General features: G+C 37.2%; 1 protein-coding gene across 3 annotated transcripts in view; it reads left to right on the forward strand.

Annotated features, from left to right (window-relative positions):
• Positions 1–19166, forward strand: part of HMCN1 (hemicentin 1) — a 482690-nt gene that overhangs the window by 216133 nt on the left and 247391 nt on the right. For 2 of the 3 annotated variants that reach the window (XM_086694136.1, XM_086694137.1), the window contains exons 12-15: positions 5081–5222; positions 6327–6454; positions 8677–8790; positions 14435–14593. In XM_086694136.1, the coding sequence (XP_086550262.1) occupies positions 5081–5222; positions 6327–6454; positions 8677–8790; positions 14435–14593 (543 nt within the window). Of the gene's footprint in view, positions 1–5080; positions 5230–6326; positions 6455–8676; positions 8791–14434; positions 14594–19166 lie in introns of all 3 variants that reach the window. The other variant, XM_086694138.1, reaches the window with a different exon arrangement.

Below are 19166 nucleotides of genomic sequence, written 5' to 3' on the forward strand. Positions count from 1 at the left end.
CAATGAACAAGGGAATCCTGGTTAAATTGTTGAGTATATTCCATGGAGAGCTGACATTTTTTCCATAATCACATGCTGCCACATGGAAGTCAAAGGGCCAGACAAGGCTTCCTTTTTTTTTTTTTTGCCATGTTATATCTGTATGAACATTAGAAGTATTAATTTTTTTCTATGGTGTCAGGAAAGGGTGGATGTCTGTCACTAATTAGTTCGCGTCACCAGAGAGAATGTTGCAGTAAAAAAAGGAAATATTTCTCAAGATGATGGATGAAGTTAAACCCTAATGACCAGAATTACTTCACTCAGTATGAAATTGATATTATCATAACCATATGCTCATTACATCATCACATCCCCTTTTTAACAAGTGCCAGGTGACATAGGTATTAGCGTGGGTTTTTTTTAATCAGCAAAATGTGGAAAAACTAGATTTATCTATTTTTATTGAAATTTCTAACAAATTTTGAGTATCTAGAACTTGTTACATTTCAGAAGAATCAAATAAGGTATATTTCATATCATTTATTAGTGGGATGTGTGATCTAAATAGAACATGCAAGTATGAGAATTGTGATCAAGTTTCACTTGTAAATGCCTAGATAATATGTATAGACACACCTATTTTAAATGCTATGTCACTTATTTGATCACTCTCCGTCATACTTTACTGTATAATGGAATATTGATAATAGCAAAAATTACATAGTGCCTACTGTGCACCAGCAATTGCTTTAAGTGTTTTATGTATGTTAATTTAACTAATCTGCAATAACACTGTGCCTTATTATCCCCATTGAGGCATAGACCAGACACATGGATTACTTAACCATGTTGAGGCTTGTTAGGTGCTTTATCTGTAGAATGGCTGTGACACTTCATAGAGTTATTGTGGAAAATAAATGATAGGCCTAGAGTTAGATACCTACCATGTAACAGGCACTCAATAATTTTGCCAACCTTCCTATTTGAAGCGCTGACTACCAGAAGGAGATTTAGTACCTCATTGTACATAATTTGGATTTGTATCCAGTATTCTGTGAGTTCTGTATGGTTATAAAGTGTCTAAATTATGGGTACTCAATAAATGTTTGTTGTGTGAAAGGATGAAACACAAAGAAATTTGCCCAGGTAATCTACACATGCCAGTGGTGAAAATATTTTAAATTGTTGCTTAGATAATTCAGAGCATTTCCATCATCTGATTAATTTATTGGTGATAATTAAATCACCTTGAAGAGAAAGTCTTTTAGATCTTTTCTTTGAGAATGCCCTATCAGAGGCAAAACAGCAACAAGTCAGATCCAGCTGACCACCAACAGGAAATATGTCTTGAGAGTGTGAGGTTGACATTGGAGATTTGCAAGAGTTAGGCAAGATTTTATCTTCCATAGCCTTTGCAGGCAGAACAATAGCTATTTTCAATTCATTTTGCTAGCCTTGCCATTTAGAGTGTGCTAAGACACCTAAGTCTTAAAACAGTATTTATTTTTTTATTTTTCTATCATAATCTATGTGTATCTCTTTAAATCATTGGTGAGAAATTGTAAAAACTCACCTATTTTGCTTTTTTTATGACTAAAATATAAAGAACGGATTAATGCCTTAATACTAATAGAGCGCCATGTTTCCATTGTTTTGGCTAATGAAAAGCAAGTTGTTATTTATGGTGATGATGTTGGTGGTTGATGGTGGTGGTGGTGATGATGATGGTGATAATGGTGATGATAATGGTGATTATTGTGGTGGTGAAGTAAGATTGAAAACCAACTAAGAATGGATTACTTCCCCCCCAAAGCCTAAAATTTGACTCTAGACTTTGATAGAGTTGAACTAAGGCTTTTAAGCTTGTTCTGCTCCATTAAAACCACTTTATTAAAACAAGAGGAGCTGTTTTTCTAGAAAATTAAAAATTCTAACAGTTGAAATAATTATAGTGAGGTCTATTACAGCCTTATTTAACCTAATCAAGTGAAGGCTGAATCATTCTGACCATCTTTATTCAACTGTTATTTGGCAGAAATCTAATTTTGCTTCCATGTTTGTTCATTTCCTTTCTGATTTTCTTATTGTCAGCAGAAGTATTCTTTCCAGGACAATGGCAAATTTCTCACCTTCTGTGAGATGATGTCATCCCATCTGTATGTATGCACACAGACTGATTTCATGACCCTGAGCAGCACCCTATGTCCAGGCTTTATTTGAGAAATGACCTCTTAGCCCTCTGCATCCTGGTTTGAGTAACTGACATTTATTTTCACTTTGATACCTGAACTACAGAGCCTACCAGTGGAATTCTTGCTGGGAGAGATGCCAGGCCAATTCTGTTAGACTTTATCGGGAGGCACCATGTTTAGACATAAATCCCAAGAGCTGCTGAATCTTTGCAGCAATCCTAGGTCAACATGAGCTAAGCATAAGAAACATTTTATTTTCAGAAAGTGGGACTGAATAAATGTGGGTATTCAATAAATTCCAAAGAGAAAGAAGTGTTCCTTTTTCCCCTCATCCCCTAAAGATTATCTGAAACACTCCCACAGCATGTGTAGTCCTCTGGCATTTCAGAATTGATGGATTCCAGATGGAATCACAACTTGAACTTACTGGCCATGGGCAGTCTGCCCTTGACCTCCTGTATTTCTGTAGCCATATGTTCACCAAGAAGAATCCATGGAATAATAAGACTATCAACCAATTCCACAGGCAGGAAAAACCCTTTAAACATTAACTTCAAAGACAATCATAATTTGAAGAACACAATGTAAACAGGAAAAAAAGGAGGGTGATTGTAAGCTGCTTGCAATTAGGCACTAATTAGTTTTATCCAGTTGTGTAGCCTACTAGTCTAGTGTTAACCACTTGTATCTCCTTCAAATGTATCAGGATTTCTCAGACTAATTTTTCTTAGTGAAATTAAGCCACAATTTGCAGGCTAACTTATAGTAAAGATATATCATAAATATATAAAGATCTAACTAATTGAATTTCTCTATCTCATTTATATTAAAAATGCAGTTAACTGGAAAGTTGGCACCATGTCTGTTTGGCTCATCATTGTCTCCCTACAGGTTAGCACAGAGCCTGAAACATAATAATTGTGCAAAAACCACATGTTATTAAATTTATTTATTTTTGTTAATACCTATAACTTCTATTTCAAACACTGTGGAAGTGAATTTATTTTCATTTATCTTACTGTGTGGGAAATATTTACACTAAGAAAATTATTATTTCTTTGATGGTACTTTCTTTGAAGATTAACTCGCATTCTGTAGTAATATAGATGTAAAATGTGGAATTGATTAGGCCAGATATATCAACATTCCAGTTACCCCAGGGAATTTTTGTATCCTTTTTGACAATAACTTCCTGATTCATTACTTTACTTTCAAAAGTCTGTTTTCTGCCGTAGAAGTGGAATGTATGCAATGGAAACTTTGAATAATTGCTATTTCCTGTTGTGTCCTGTGAATCCATGGGCATGAGATAAATGATCAATATAGCAGGACCTTGAGAGTGGCAGGCATAAAAATTCTCAGAGCCAAGTTACAATTTAGGAAGGGACTGTATTCCCTCAACAGTTTTAAGTGCCTGTTATTTACAAGTCACTGTATAGCATGAAAGGGATATTAAATACTGTAGAAAGCAATGTAATATGGAATAATATGAAAGAGATTGTCTTCACCTCAACAAATTACAATCTAATAAATAAAGAGCAGCAGCCAGGACAAATGGTGGCACAGGTTTGGAGTACTTCATCAACTGGCAGTACTCCAGGACAAACCATGACTCTGATGTCTGACACAGGCCAGCCCATGGTCATAGAGTACCTCAGAATGTGGATCCACCCTGAGGACATGCAGAAGGACAATATTTCAAGAAAGATGCCTTTTACCTGGCAATTCAGGTCTAGGTGCCCATCATTTCTGTGGTATACTCCACCTTCTCCTCCTTCTGTGACCCCAAAAGGAAGCTCTTAATTTTTTTTACATTTATTTATTTTTGAGAGACAGAGAGACAGAGCACAAGTTGGGGAGGGGCAGAGAGAGAAGGAGACACAGAATCCGAAGCAGGCTCCAGGCTCTGAGCTGATAGCATAGAGCCTGACACGGGGCTCAAACTCACAAACCGTGAGATCATGACCTGAGCTGAAGTCAGACGCTTAACAAAATGAGCCACCCAGGCACCCTAAAAGGAAGCTCTTTATCTCAGGGACATTCAAGGTGGAGATATTAGATGCCATCCCCACCAGTGACCTCACCATGACTGATGTCCCCAGGCAATGAGGACTACTTTCTTTTACCTAAGACACCTCAAGAGAATGGACCACATCTGCCCCTAGGCCATGAGGACCACCTTCTTCCACATGTTCAAGACACTCCAGGAGAATGGAGTTACTGCAAGGCCAGCCCAGTAAGCAAGGCCATGGAGCAGAGTAGGACTGGGGGGCAGGACCTGGCGAGAGAGTGGACAGAGGGACCCTTCCCAATTCCCTGGCCTGCTCCAGCTGCCACATATCACTGTATCTTGCTCCTGCGGCTCCCATGGCTTTCATTCAGGCCCTTCCTGTCACTGGCCTCCAATCCAGGTCCCTAAAGTCCTCCAGAGGAGAGTTAGCAGGACCTTTCCCAAGTTCTGAGGGCAAGGCCTCATCTACTCTCATGCTGTGGGATCTGGAAATAGCAGTAGGCCTGACAGGGTTGGGCTGAGGTGCAAGGTCTCAGGACAAATGGCCAGAAGTAAGGCCCTCTGCCCTGGAACTGCAGAGTAGTGGCAGGCTCCAGGGTCCCAGCCACAGCATCAGGCTTTCAGGGAGAAGAGGGGCTCTGCAGGGACCAGGAACCCCAGTCTCATGCAACCTGGGCCACAGAGAGCCAGAGTGCAGAGTCTGCAACTCCTGTCAACTTTGGGGAAGATCTCCCAAATCCCTGCTGCAACTTGGTTGTTACTTGTATAAACGAATTCTTGAAAGTGCAAATAAAAATAAAGGTGTGGTAAGAAGTCTACAAATCTGCTAAGATAGGAAGCTCTTAACATCAGGATAAGTTGCCATTTCGCCATATATGTTTCTTTCTATTTGCAGAACCACCCAAAGTCACTGTGATGCCCAAGAATCAATCATTCACAGGAGGATCTGAGGTCTCTATCATGTGTTCTGCAACAGGTTTTCCCAAACCAAAGATCACCTGGACCATTAATGATATGTTTATCATGGGTTCACACAGGTACTGGGTTTGTATCACATTCTTTGTTTTTACTGAGTGAAATATTAATTAGAATGAATCAAAAGCCGGACAAAACTAATGTGACTAAGTCCCTACGGTTGAGGGAGCTTTGACCAAAATCCACAGCATTCGATTTTCTAAATAGGCCAGGAAATGTCCATAAAATAATAAATGATGACTTGACAGAGCTGGATGTTCTGCAGTCTTGAATTTAATGGCCAGGACTAAGAGCTTCACAATACTTTGCATTGGAAACATGACGCCATAACCCTTGGCTTACCTTGAATAATTGAAATGGGGAAAATAAATGTTCTAGGGGGCAATATGTAGTTTCCACTGATCTATTAAAGATATGGTCATGGGATTTAATAGGAGAGAAGGAGATGTCACGGATGGAACAGTAGCTCTAATGAAAATGTGTGCAGACATTCTTTGTAATTCCTAGTCACTTTTGCCATACTGCATTGAGATATATTTTATCTGCTGGATGCCTTTTAAAGACATTGAATCTTCTCACGCTCAGAGTGCAATGACCATGGGGAACAGAAACAAGGAAGCTTCCAGCTATTGAGCTTCCATTACTCTGGGTTTTGTCTGAGGAGGAGGGCTTAGGTATGAGCCAGATTCTATTTCTAGACTCATCACTGACTTGCTGTGTGACAGGAGGCATTGTATCTCTCAGGTTTTCATTGTGAGGAATCATTTAGCATAGCAGTTTACAGAGTGTGATTGCCTGTTTGCAAATTCCACTTCTTCCATTTACTAACTGCCTTTGGGTGAGTTATATATTCCCTTTACTCATCTGTAAAACAGAGATAATAATCGTATCTAACTCACTGGGTAATTGTGAAGATTTAAAACATTAATAAACGTAAAACTTCTGGAGCACTTTCTGGCACATAGCAAGTACTGAATACTGGCATCTATTATGATTATTGTTATTATTATTACTACTACATCTGCTATATTTCTTATAACATGATGACATTAATAGTTTTTGCAAGCAGCATCAAAAATATAAGTCTAAAATATTTGTAAGGAGGTACTATAGTTTCTTCATACTGTTACTAGGGTATTTTCAATTTTATTTTCTTTTGTCCATAGGTATAGGATGACCTCAGAAGGTACCTTATTTATCAAAAATGCAGTTCCCAAAGATGCAGGGATTTATGGTTGCCTGGCAAGTAATGCAGCTGGAACAGACAAACAGACTTCTACCCTTAGATATATTGGCAAGTATAATCAGTTTAAAAAGCAATTAAAATAGGATGCATATCATATCAAGCAATGTAAAAGTACTTTTCTGAAAATTAGTATTAGGAGTCAGTTCTAACCAGTCTTATAATTGATTGTTTATTTCACACATTAATTAAAGTAAATATTGGAACATTTAAGTTAAAAGTTCAGGGAGTGGATAGCTTCATTATTCAGTAGAAATCTAGGAGGCTTACGTCTTGTGGTAGAGTCCCAGATTGTCTACAAAGTCTGTCTTTCCATGGCTTTTCTGTTCTTTGCAATATTTTGCTTACATATTAATAAATTCTATATCCTTTCTAGTTTACCTCAACTTCCATTTTATATTTTTAACTTATATTTAAAGCTTTATAGTATTTCTATAGTAATGACATATTTATAACATTTCTGTCATTTATCCTGTCTAGCTGTTATTTCACTTTGCATCTTCAGTTTTTCCCCTCCAAACTCAAGCATTTATTGAGGATGCATTTTGTGATAATTATAATAAATATTCCATAATAAAATATATAATAACATATAATATATAATCTAATATATTTTAATATAATCATATCCTCTAATAATATATAACAGAATAGAGTATTTCTTTTAATTTGGTCTTTCTTAAACAAATAAAGGACAAGGACATGACATGTTCAGTGTTAGTTTGTAATTGTGAATAATTAATGGCTAGCAGTCTACCCTGCCATTTATGGTAAGGTAGTGAAACTGGCAGTGGAGAGTAAGAAAGCTACAATAAAAATTAAGAATTGTAATTTGGTGTGTATAGATGAGGGAGGTAGCAAAAGTGTTGTAAATATCAAAGCTGAAAGCATAGAAAGAAGTGGTCTTCATTGATAGAAATGAGGAAGGCACATGGTAAGTTTGGAAGATTAGAGAAGAAATAGACAGTGGGACTGTAGAAAGCAGGTTGAAATAGATTCTGAATCATAGACACAAATTTCATTTCATTCACAAAGAAGCTAAAATAGTTGACCCACTTATTCACCTTATTAATTGCCCAGAGTATCTAAAATTGTGGAATGTGAAATAAAAGATGTATGTTATGAAGTCCTTACTTTTTGAGAGCCTGCATAATGGGAATGGCTATACATAGAGATATAGAAGAAAGCAGACAGACTAGTACTATAGCAGAGGACTGGTGGAGAGGAAGATTAATTCTGACTGGGAATTTGTAAAGATTTCTCAAAGGAGGCAGGGCTTAAGCTCAGTCTGGAGGAACAAGTGGGATTACAAGAGTTGTGGCGAAGGGCATTTCAGGCAGAGGAAACAGCTTTGCAAAAACAGGAAGATAGGAGAGGGTAGGGGGTGCTTTGGGCTACCATTTTGCTCTGTACCCTGTGATGAGTAAGAAAGTGTTATGGAAGGTAAGTTACAAGAGAAAGCTCTGTACCAGTGTATGATTTTTGAAAGCCAAACTAGAGAATTGTGGAATGAATTCACTGAAAGCTTTCTTTCTAGGAGAGGGATAACATGATCTTTGAGAAGTTAATTCAATTTCTTTTAAACTACTTCAGTTGAAATTAGAAAGTCCTAACATGCCCAGCTAAGAGAAAAATGTATGAGTGAACTCTAAAGAATTAGGCAAAGAAACTTAGAGAATGTATGTATTTAGCATCAAAGGCAAAAAGAGAATGGAGGCTCTACTTTTTATAGATGGAACTTTCAGCCTTAGACTACAACCCTCTCTCTGTAGTGAAACATGAATATCCTTAAAATCACATAGAAAATATTACAACAAATTCATCTACAATTATATTATCCTCATAATTTAGCCAAGTCAGCCTTATCATAGCTCTTTTGATATTTTTATTACTATTACTCTTCTCTCTGTTCCTTCAGTATTACTTACTATTTCTATAAGATGTGTTCAGATTTCTAAGATTTGTCTTTCCTTATATATCTCTTTTTTTTCATAAAGACCTTTCAATTAATTTCCTAATTTTTTGTACTCTTTTATCAGAATTATTTTTGCCTAATATATATTTTTGGCCTTAATAAATAATCTTTTCATCACACACATCTATCTATGAACACTTGCATTATAAGAGTTTCAATCTGTTTATAAACATTGAAATAACCACAAGCTCATAAATACTGGTAGATTTTGCTAAATTGGTTCATTTAGTGTAATCATGAACAAGGTCCACGTGGCACTGGGCCAGATGTTGACGATTTGCATGTTTGTTTTTTTCAGAAGCCCCGAAGTTGATCGTAGTTCAGAGCGAGCTCTTGGTTGCTCTTGGGGATACAACAGTTATGGAATGTAAAACTTCTGGTATTCCTCCACCTCGAGTTAAGTGGTTCAAAGGTACATTTCTTAAATATGTTCATGTCTGGTTCACTTGCTTTTGTTTTCTCTTTAAAAAAAATGATTTGTTAAAATTTTGTTTTGGTGTGTGACTTAGCAGCCCCATAAAATGTGTTTATGATCTCACTAGAGACAATAGTTCAAAATTCTGAACTCTAAATTTCAAGATTTGACATCTGGTGTGGATTATAGGACCGTGAAAATCAAAGCAGGAAAAGTTCGCCTTTGCTAATCCAGCTGAACATTCTCTTTGTTAGTTTAGGATTGTTTCCTGTAGAAAATTGTCCAAGAATACTCTGTTAACGTTTAAAATGGCTTTCCTGATTTCAATTCGCTTAGAGATAATAGCTGTCACTATTAGAAAGTTTTCTAGATTCCCAAGGACACGTTCTATAAAGTGCTCAAAAAAAGACATAACATTAAAGCTTACAGGTAGTTGAAAGACTGTGATGGGCATCATCATGCATAGTAGATGTTTATATCAAGCATGGAAATTTTCTCCCTACATTCGTAACATAAAGATTACACCTTTGTGATTCTATAATAAAATAACAGTAATGTGTTGTTTGTCTTAGTAAGAATACTCTCGGGTCCTGGTCCAGGCTCAGATGCTGACAGTAGATATCTGTGTAAAACGTCCTGCTTCTGTTTCTGTCTCAGTTCTTCCAATATATGAGAAAGAAAAATTCCCGCAAGCACTCTAACAGGGAGGTTGCTAGGATTATTGAGATGCTGTTTGCAAAATACTTTTTAATCTTCAGATGAAAAATGCTAAACAGTACAAAGAACTATTGTTGTGATTCTGTTTGTTAAATCACAGACATTCCCATAGCAACGGGTTGATGTCATAATCACAAAATTATGAATTCACCTCGGGTTCAAACTCTTGGGGAACATGAGGTGAAAAAGAAAGGCTTTATGTAGAAAACAAACACATTTAAATAATACAAATCAAAAACAGAAAAACTAGGAGGTAATGCTATTTTCATGGTTTTCTATGTTAAATGATTTTTTGTCTTCATGTTTTCTCTGATAAGAAAGTGTTTCTGAAGTTGCTTCTTAATTAGGTTTATTTCAGTTACCATAAGCTGTAATTTTAGTTATTTAAAAATCTTAAGTCTTTGAATTACAAATGAAATAGATAATCAGTGTCAAAGTCACATCATAATTAAATAAATCCAGAAAAAAATGTGTTATAGAAGCAGTAGTTCTCTTTTTTAAAAGTCAATGTGACCTGCCGACTTCTCTGCCTGTAGATAGCAGAGTCACACAGAAAGTCTTTTATTTTCCCAAATTGAGGCTACTTTTCTGAGTAAACTTAGTCTTCATGTTAACCTGGGTCCCATAAATGGCTTGGAAGGTAAGGAGGAGTTAGGGAGCCATGCACTGACCACATGGAAGATTCTAGAATTGATTGCCTTTTAATTTTCTAAACCAAAGATGTTGGAGTTCAATGGGCCCAGTTAAATATATTCCATTTCTCTCAGTTATGAAACAACAGAGATAGAATGTGGACATTAAACACTGACAGACCAAATTAGAAGACATCCTCCAGTGTTCATCAACAGTATGCACAGTAGGCATAAACCCCAGAAATAGGCCAACCTACTGTCCTATCTGTACCAGGCAAGCATTTATTGCATATGCAGAGTCTGGATCATCAAGAACAAAATTAGAGGATAAACTCTGATGCAGACTGGTTCCAGAAAGAAAGGGGGAAGAGGCAGCTGGGCTCTCCTTTTCCACCTCTGCTAGGGATGAGACAATGGGAGGTTAGGGAAATCCTACCTTATGGAAACCAAGGGGTGAAGAAGAGTCCTTACCTTAACCAGAAGAATAACTTTTTATTCATACCCCTTTTTCTAGCAATTCTGATTGAATATAGGTAGTGATTAATTGATTGTAAGAACACATGGAATCTGTCCTCTTAACAAATTTTGAAGTGTGCGATACAGCATGGTTAACTATGGGCACTTTGTTGCACAGTAGATCTCTAGAACTTACTCCTCTTGGATAATTGAAACTTCATACCTGTTGAAGAATATCTCATTTCCTTTGTCCCCAAACCCTTGGCACCTACCATTCATTAATAAATTAATAAATTATATTCTATTCAGGCCATCAGAGAAAAGGAATTGCCTAAGTACAAATACCCATAAAAATTTTGGATTTTTCATTTTAGAAATAAGCAACATATAGTGGGTTCAAAAAAGAATAGAGACACTATCAAAATGTTTTATAGAGGATATTTCTGGTGAAACATTAAAGCAAGTAGGTTTTTCAATTTAGATTGGTGGTTCTTAAGAGTAGTTGGGGGTTCCCCGTCATTTTTTTCAGGGAATCTCCGAGACTAAAATTACTTTCCTAATTATACTAACATATTATTTTTCTTTTTCATACTCATTGTCTCACAAGTGTATAGTGGAGTTTTTGGAGGGTACATGAAGTGTGATATCCAACAGAATGAATGCAGAAGCAAATATGAGCACTCAGCTGTCTTCTATTAAGCTAGACATTCTAGAAATTTGCAAAATGTGAAACACCACTCTTCTCACTAAATTTATCTTATTTTTGGAAAAATAATTAATTTCTCATAAAATATGTTCACTATGTTAAAATGTCATGAGTTTATTATAGAATAAATACATACATTTAAATTTTTTCTATTTCTAAAGTACTAAATACAGATAAATATAATCTATACAAAAAAAACCTCATTAAAGTCCCCAATAATTTATAAGAGTGTAAAAGGGGTTTGAAGGAAACATTTTTGAGAACCACTAATTCCCATCAACTATGTGAAAGGATCTTATGCCAGGGATAATGATTTCTCTGTTGTTAGCCTTTACATCCACAGAAACCAGAATTGAATTTAAAGTACAGCATACAGAGAATCCTCTGCAGTGGTAATGATTGTTAAATCCTAGCATGGGTTGTCAGGAAAGTTTGTATATTTCCCTCTGTAAAAATTCTAATCTTACCTAATATTAAAACTAAATAATCCCTATTCCATTACCATCTCAAAGTTCCATATTTCTCAATGGCTTCCCAATAATTTGATGACTAATTTAGTAGATGACTTGACTAAACTGGTGTTTCCCAATTTACATTTTCATTATTGCTATTCTTTTAGCTTTTTTTTTTGAAAAAAAAAAAAAACCTACTAGCTAAAAGGTCTTGATTTTATCCTTTGACATAAACAGAAGAAATAAGGGAGAAGTAAATTCCAAAATTCTAAATGCATTTTAGTCCAAACATTCTAATACTTGATGAACAGCTAGGTCATATTGCATTCTCCCTTAGTGGGAGGAAAGTTTATGTCAACATCATCTGCTTTTATTTATGAAAATTTCCCAGAGGCACATAGACACAGCTTTGGTTGCTTCTCTTATTCTCGTGTGGTATGTAGTAGCAAGCTTAAAAGGATGATTTGGGTTTTAAATATTGGAATGCTGAAAAATACTTTATTTTTGGCACTGATGGTCGCTATTGCAATTTTTTTGTTTTCAAATTTATGGCTCCTTTGACCCCTTCTGTTCTCAAAATTATAAAAACAAAAACAAAGATAATTGTCTGCTTGTTGCCCTGAGTCTGTTGATTGGTGATTTTTATAGTATTCTAGAGGATTACTTGTTCTCGGTTTCTCTCTCTCTTTTCTTTTTTTTTTTTTTTTTTTTTTTTTGTTAGAAGCTAAGTGAGATACTATGGTGGTCTTCAAAGCACATAGCTAGGGTAGTACATGACCTTTTGGAGAGCAGTTTTTTAGACTTGACATCTGGGCATGCTGTGCACCCCTAAGAGCAATGGCCTTCCAACCTCCAGGAAGATTTTAGGATCCCCACAGGAAGCTTGCTATTACTCTTTACAAAAAGGATGTGGACACTAAGATAGTATTAAAGATCCAGTAGTACGTATTTTTTTTTTATGAAACTGGCCATCCAGGTAATTACATTCTTGGGAGAGGAGTCACCCTGAAGGAGGAGAAACATAAGGAGAGACTAACCTAACTTACAGATTAGTTAAGGCATTGTTTTCCTTCATAGAGAAATGGTTCTCAGGGGATTGGAGGGGCTGAAGGGACACATAACATCAGAGACACACAGATAACTCAGACATAACTAATTTTTCTGCTGTCATTCTAGCCTCACACTGAGGTCAAACTCAATGCATGGTTTCATTTTCCACACATTTATTCCCTACCTGCCTCTTCGAGAAACCTGTAACTCCAACTTCAAGAACTTGATGAATAATACAGATTTAGTAGCGGTACTATGGGAAATTTCTATAAAACACTTCTTTCTGGACATTGTTAGAAATTTCTCATCCAGGGGTGCCTGGGTGGCTCTGTCAGTTAAGCGGCCAACTCTTGGTTTCGGCTCAGGTCATGACCTCACGGTTTCGTGAGTTTGAGCCCCTCCTCGGCAGCCTATACCTCTCACAAGACACTAACTGTGACAGCATTCAGCAAACCAAAAACCCGGTCCATTGACCAAACAAAGAACACCTGTAGTCTCCTAAGCACTTTCTTTTCTTTTTTTTTTTTTTTTTAATTTTTTTTTTTAACGTTTATTTATTTTTTTGGGACAGAGAGAGACAGAGCATGAACGGGGGAGGGGCAGAGAGAGAGGGAGACACAGAATCAGAAACAGGCTCCAGGCTCTGAGCCATCAGCCCAGAGCCCGACGCGGGGCTCGAACTCACGGACCGTGAGATCGTGACCTGGCTGAAGTCGGACGCTTAACCAACTGCGCCACCCAGGCGCCCCTCTTTTTTTTTTTAACTAAAAAAAAAAAAGATTTATTTGGACCTGACAATATGTATACCAAAGAAATAATTATAATCAAAATGCATTAAACACTCCTATTTTATTTTATTTTTATTTTTTAATATGAAATTTATTGTCAAATTGGTTTCCATACAACACCCAGTGCTCATCCCAACAGGTGCCCTCCTCAATACCCATCACCCACCGTCCCCCCCCCCCCCCCCATCAACCCTCGGTTTGTTCTCAGTTTTTAAGACCTAAATAAGAATGAACTCTTCAAAGCTGTACTGGGAAGGACGAGATTGGGGAGTGGGGTGTGGGAAAGGATGGCAGCTGTCACTGTGGCTGTGTTAGGTAAGAAGGGAATGGGAAGATGAAGGTTGAAAAAAAAGGTTTCTACCAGCTTTGTGGACCAGTTTAGGATCTCCTAAGCACTTTCTAAATAACTGAAATTCATCCTGCCACAAAGCTGGTAGAAACCTTTTTTCAACCTTCATCTTCCCATTCCCTTCTTACCTAACACAGCCACAGTGACAGCTGCCATCCTTTCCCACCCCGCTCCCCAACCTCGTCCTCCCCAGTATAGCTTTGAAGAGTTCTTTCTTATTTAGGTACATTCACAGTAGGAAATAGCTGGGGCCAGATTTTTGGCTCTTGGTTAGCACACAGAATCATACAGACTAATAAACCAGCTTAGTGCCAACAAACCCTTTGTCCTTTCTTTGCGTAAACATTGTTTAAGTGTTTGCGTTGTTCCAGACAACAGTATTGTAAAAACTTGACAGTTGATTTTCTTCAGCAGTCTTGAAATCAAACCAAGAGCAGAGTAAACTATGTAAATACTTTAGGGTTTAATGTTCTCTCTTTGTTTTGACCTAGGGGATCTTGAGCTGAGGCCCTCAACATTCCTCATTATTGACCCTCTCTTGGGACTTTTGAAGATTCAAGAAACTCAAGACCTGGATGCTGGTGATTATATGTGTGTAGCTGTCAATGATGCTGGAAGAGCAGCTGGCAAGATAACTCTGGATGTTGGCTGTAAGCATCCAGCTCTGATAGACACATTTGGTTTTTTCCATGCTAATAACTCTGAAACATTTGGGTGGAAATGTTTGTCAGAAAGGACAAATGAGAGTTAGAGTCTCAGATTATTAATATAATCATGGTGGTAAACATTTACCAAGTGCTTTCTATATACCATGCATTGTGCTAAGAACTTTTATATGCATTAGCTCATTTAACTCTCATAGCAATCCTAAGATGAAGATACTATAAATATCTCCATTATATAGATAAGAAAAAGGATGCATAACAAAGCTAAGTAACTTGACCAGTATCACAGAACTATGGAGGGGCAGAGCCTGGATATTTGAACCCAGGTAATCTGACATCAGAGACTATAAGCTTCACTGGAATATCATCTATTGCCAGACATTTTCGTAACAGGAGTCATCCGTTCCGACACAAAATTGCTAAGTATTAACATCTGGAGGCCAGAAATTAGACTTTGGCTCTAGACCATAATTTGGAGATGTTGATGATAGCAAAGGTAGCACATTGTGCTTTTATTTAAAAAAAATTTTTTTACTAGCAATTACTCCTCAAGTACTAACAACAAATAAATGTCAGTCACAATGTGAAGGATACAACATGTGTATGACCACTGTCATCAGATTACTCAAGAAGTTTGGTTCTTTCTCCTTCTTTGTCTCTCTATGTCATGTTTCTTAAAAAATAATTGATACACAGTGTAGGAACACATGAAATAAAACAGAGCTTGCTTTGTATGAAAAGGAACCTGGCAGCTTAATTCTAACAAATAATTCAAACATTGACATTAGTTAAACTTATAAAATATGACATTTTCTTAAATTGTATTTTCATTTATGTATGATGATTTTCATGCCTCAGCTGTTTTTTTTTTAAACAAAAGTTGGGAACTATAAAGAAAATGCAGATTTTTTTGTAATACAAACCATTCCAGTTCTATCTTAATTCTCTAAATGAATATCCTGGCCCTCCAAGCTTAATATGTTGTTTCATATAAACTAATTTCTTTCCTCCTGGGATCTTTTATGATCCCCTTGCCCCTGGGCTGTCTGATGAACACTCTGTACTCTTGGTGATTATGCTCTTGGGGTACAATCAACAGAGCTGGAAATGGCCATAAAGACCACTGTAGAATCTGTCTAAGGCACAGCAAAATGTGTTTGACCGTGACTAAAAGCTGAGGTTATTGAGAGAAGTGCCTTGGAAATAAGATTGGAATCTCCGGGTGGAGGATATCTGAAGTTGAAACACAAGGAATGCTTTTAGAAATGTAAGGCCCAAATGAAGAGGGTCACTTGGTGCAGAATTCTTGTTTCTAAGAAATATATAAAGTATCGTGTTTCAAATACCCAACATTTTCTAGTTCTGCCTCTTCCTCTTTCCTGCTCAGGTATTTTATATTGACCCAACATCCTTCTAGAGTTGTCTAGCTTTAAGGAAGAATGAATTAGCCTGAGTAATTGTTCCCAGCATAAGGGGAATGACACTCTCACCCCTCTCCAAGATTATGGAAAATATAAACAACATACACATTTCCTTGCTTACTTACTGCCTTCTTGATGATATTTTTAGTTTCTGAACTTTCCAGGTTCTCGCTGTTGACTAGTGAAAATCCATGTAGCCTTAGGGCTATCTGTGCTGGAGTGATTTGCATTGGATTAGGAAACATCCTAACCGATATTTTGTATTTATCCTCATTCCTTGAACTGAATTTTGTTTTATCTTCACTCATATTCAAGATCTTCACTCTCTATGACCTTTTCTTTTTTTTTTTTTTAATTTTTCTTAACGTTTATTTATTTTTGAGACAGAGACAGAGCATGAACGGGGGAGGGTCAGAGAGAGAGGGAGACACAGAATCTGAAACAGGCTCCATGCTCTGAGCGGTCAGCACAGAGCCCGATGCGGGGCTTGAACTCACGGACCGTGAGATCATGACCTGAGCCGAAGTCGGATGCTTAACCGACTGAGCCACCCAGGCACCCCACTGTGACCTTTTCTAAAACAATGGCTTCTCAACTTTTATTCCAGTAATTGTTCTGTTGGAGCTATTAACATGAACTCAATTGTGTCCTTACTGTAACCATGATCATTAACAGTTGCCAGATAGCTTCATTCTAACACCATCGCCATACATGCATCCATTATGCCTTAATAACTATCTCCTTACCCACCATTAGAATTCTGATCACTGTGGCTCACAAAGTTTGGTTAGACCTTTTCTGTCCACATAAAACTATGGTCCCATATCCTAGCAGACACAGGGTGTAACTGCTAAGGCCTGTGCAAATCACAGTTGCAGTGATGGTTGTGGTTATCACTGTTAGGTTTAGAAGCAAACAAACGAAAAACCAAACTTTTCCTCAGAATTTATATAGTGGCTAAGAGAATGGGCTTTGGAGAGAGGCTGGGTTTTCTGCCTGACTTTTAAGAGTACCTACTGATACGTTGGTTATAAATTTGAAATGAAGCATCATCACCCATGTGCATTCAGCATGTCCATTGGTTACTGCTGTTCATCTAAAGCTGCTTAATGGCACATGTATCAAAAAAATGAACTCCACAAATTGAATTACCATTCTGATTCTCTGCGTCTTAAAAAGTAATATAGCAAGCATATATAATAGTGGCATAGTATTTAAGATTAAGCATTGGGCTTTTAATATGAAAGTCACTGTTTCCAATTGATTTTCTTTAAAGGCTTGAGACAATTCAAGCCTTTACTACTACTATTAGTAGTAGTGCATAAAATTCATTTGAGTTCCAAAACTATCGGGCATAAATTTAAGTAGCTTATGACCTAAAAAGAAAAATATACCTTTATCCCTATCATGTAGCTGTTGGACTTTCAGATTGTTTTTGTGGGCCTATTACTTTGCATCAATAGTAGATCAAAAAAATAATAGTAATAAAGCTGTTCAATATTATTGTTGAGTTATAGCTTCTTGTAGTGAGTCTCCTTTTTCCTGCTTCTCATTATCAGGGCTCTGAGTTATGGACATTTCAGGTCAAGAGGGAAAGTTACCAGTGCTTTCCATCCTTTTTTTAAAAAGAGGTAGTGAATTGTGAAGTCATTTGGAAGAGAAGAAGATTGGCTACATCAAACAAAATGTTGGCCTGGCAGCAATTTTATTTGCAGCATTCCACACCACTCAGGGTTTGAGTCCTAGACTGCGGTTTTGTGTTTTGTGGTTTGCTAGAACCAAAACAGTGTGTTCAGCCATTTTAGGAAAGAAAATCTTTGACTAATGCAATGCTAGAGTTGCCCAAGTGGGTATACATTTAATTATCACCAAAGGAACCAGAATAATTTTATGCAATAGACTTTAGAGCAACATGGTCAATCTGTTTGTGACTTTCTGTTTTCAAAATGATGTATGTGCACAGCCATATCTATCAGTGAGCGACAACAAAGCTGTACCATGCATTAATTTTACAGTTCTCAAGGGGTTTGCACGTAAATACTTAGGGGATCACAGTGATCCAGCATAATCCTGACAGGCTGTATGCAGAAGCTGATATTGAAATTAATAATAGTTTTATTAAGTTCTGGAGCTAATATTTAAAAAAAAATTTTTTTAATGTTTATTTATTTCTGAGACAGAGAAAGACAGAGCATGAGTGGGGGAGGGGCAGAGAGAGAGGGAGACACAGAATCCGAAGCAGACTCCAGGCTCTGAGCTGTCAGCCCAGAGCCCCATGCGGGTCTTGAACTCAAAAACTGTGAGATCATGACCTGAGCTGAAGTCAGTCGCTCAACTGACTGAGCCACCCAGGCGCCCCTGGAGCTAAGATTTAATGCATGAATTCAACAGTGTTTATAACTAGTGTAGTTAATATTTGGGTGATTACTACATGCTAAATGATTAATAAAGACCAGGTCTTTTAACAACACGAGATAGGAACGTTATTATCTCCTTATTGTTCATAGAGAGATTTAGACTGAGGGAAGTAAAAGAATTTTCCAATTTTGCAGACTAAGAAATAATGGAGCTGCCATTTAAAACAACCTAACGGACTGCAACATCTCTACGCAACACAGCCTCCTCTGAACAAACCCCATGTTTTGTACTACAGTCACCACTGCCCCTTCCGTAGCCCTGTTAATCTGTTTACCATCCACTCAATATAACTCACTTGGAGTTCGAATTGGCCACAATCAAGAGTAGGAAGTATTTAGAAGGCTTCTTGGCTTGAGTTAGGAGTTGCTTCATTTTTGAGGTTTCCTTGTCACTGATGCTCTCTTGGCTCCTTACCTAGTGCCTGGTACTCTCATTTGCCTTGTTTTCTGGTACCAGGATGTATATTCCCTAACCTTTTGCTTGTCTTGTACCTGACACTGTTCCCAAAGCTTCTTCAGCACAGATGACTTCTCCTGTCTTAACCGAGTTTTATGGGCACAACCTGAGCTCTGCTTATCCTTTTCTAGTCCAGTTCGTTCTTGGCTTTCTTACTTCTGAAAATTCTGATTTGTTTCCATTTTGACTGATGGCTATGTTCTGCTGTGTCAGTAAGCTTGGTTTCCTCTCAAATGTCTGGTCAACCCCAGGCTTCTGCATAT

The sequence above is a fragment of the Puma concolor genome, chromosome E4 (assembly GCF_028749965.1).
Source record: "Puma concolor isolate L17-30 chromosome E4, mPumCon1.1.hap2, whole genome shotgun sequence".
Lineage (NCBI taxonomy): Eukaryota > Metazoa > Chordata > Mammalia > Carnivora > Felidae > Puma > Puma concolor.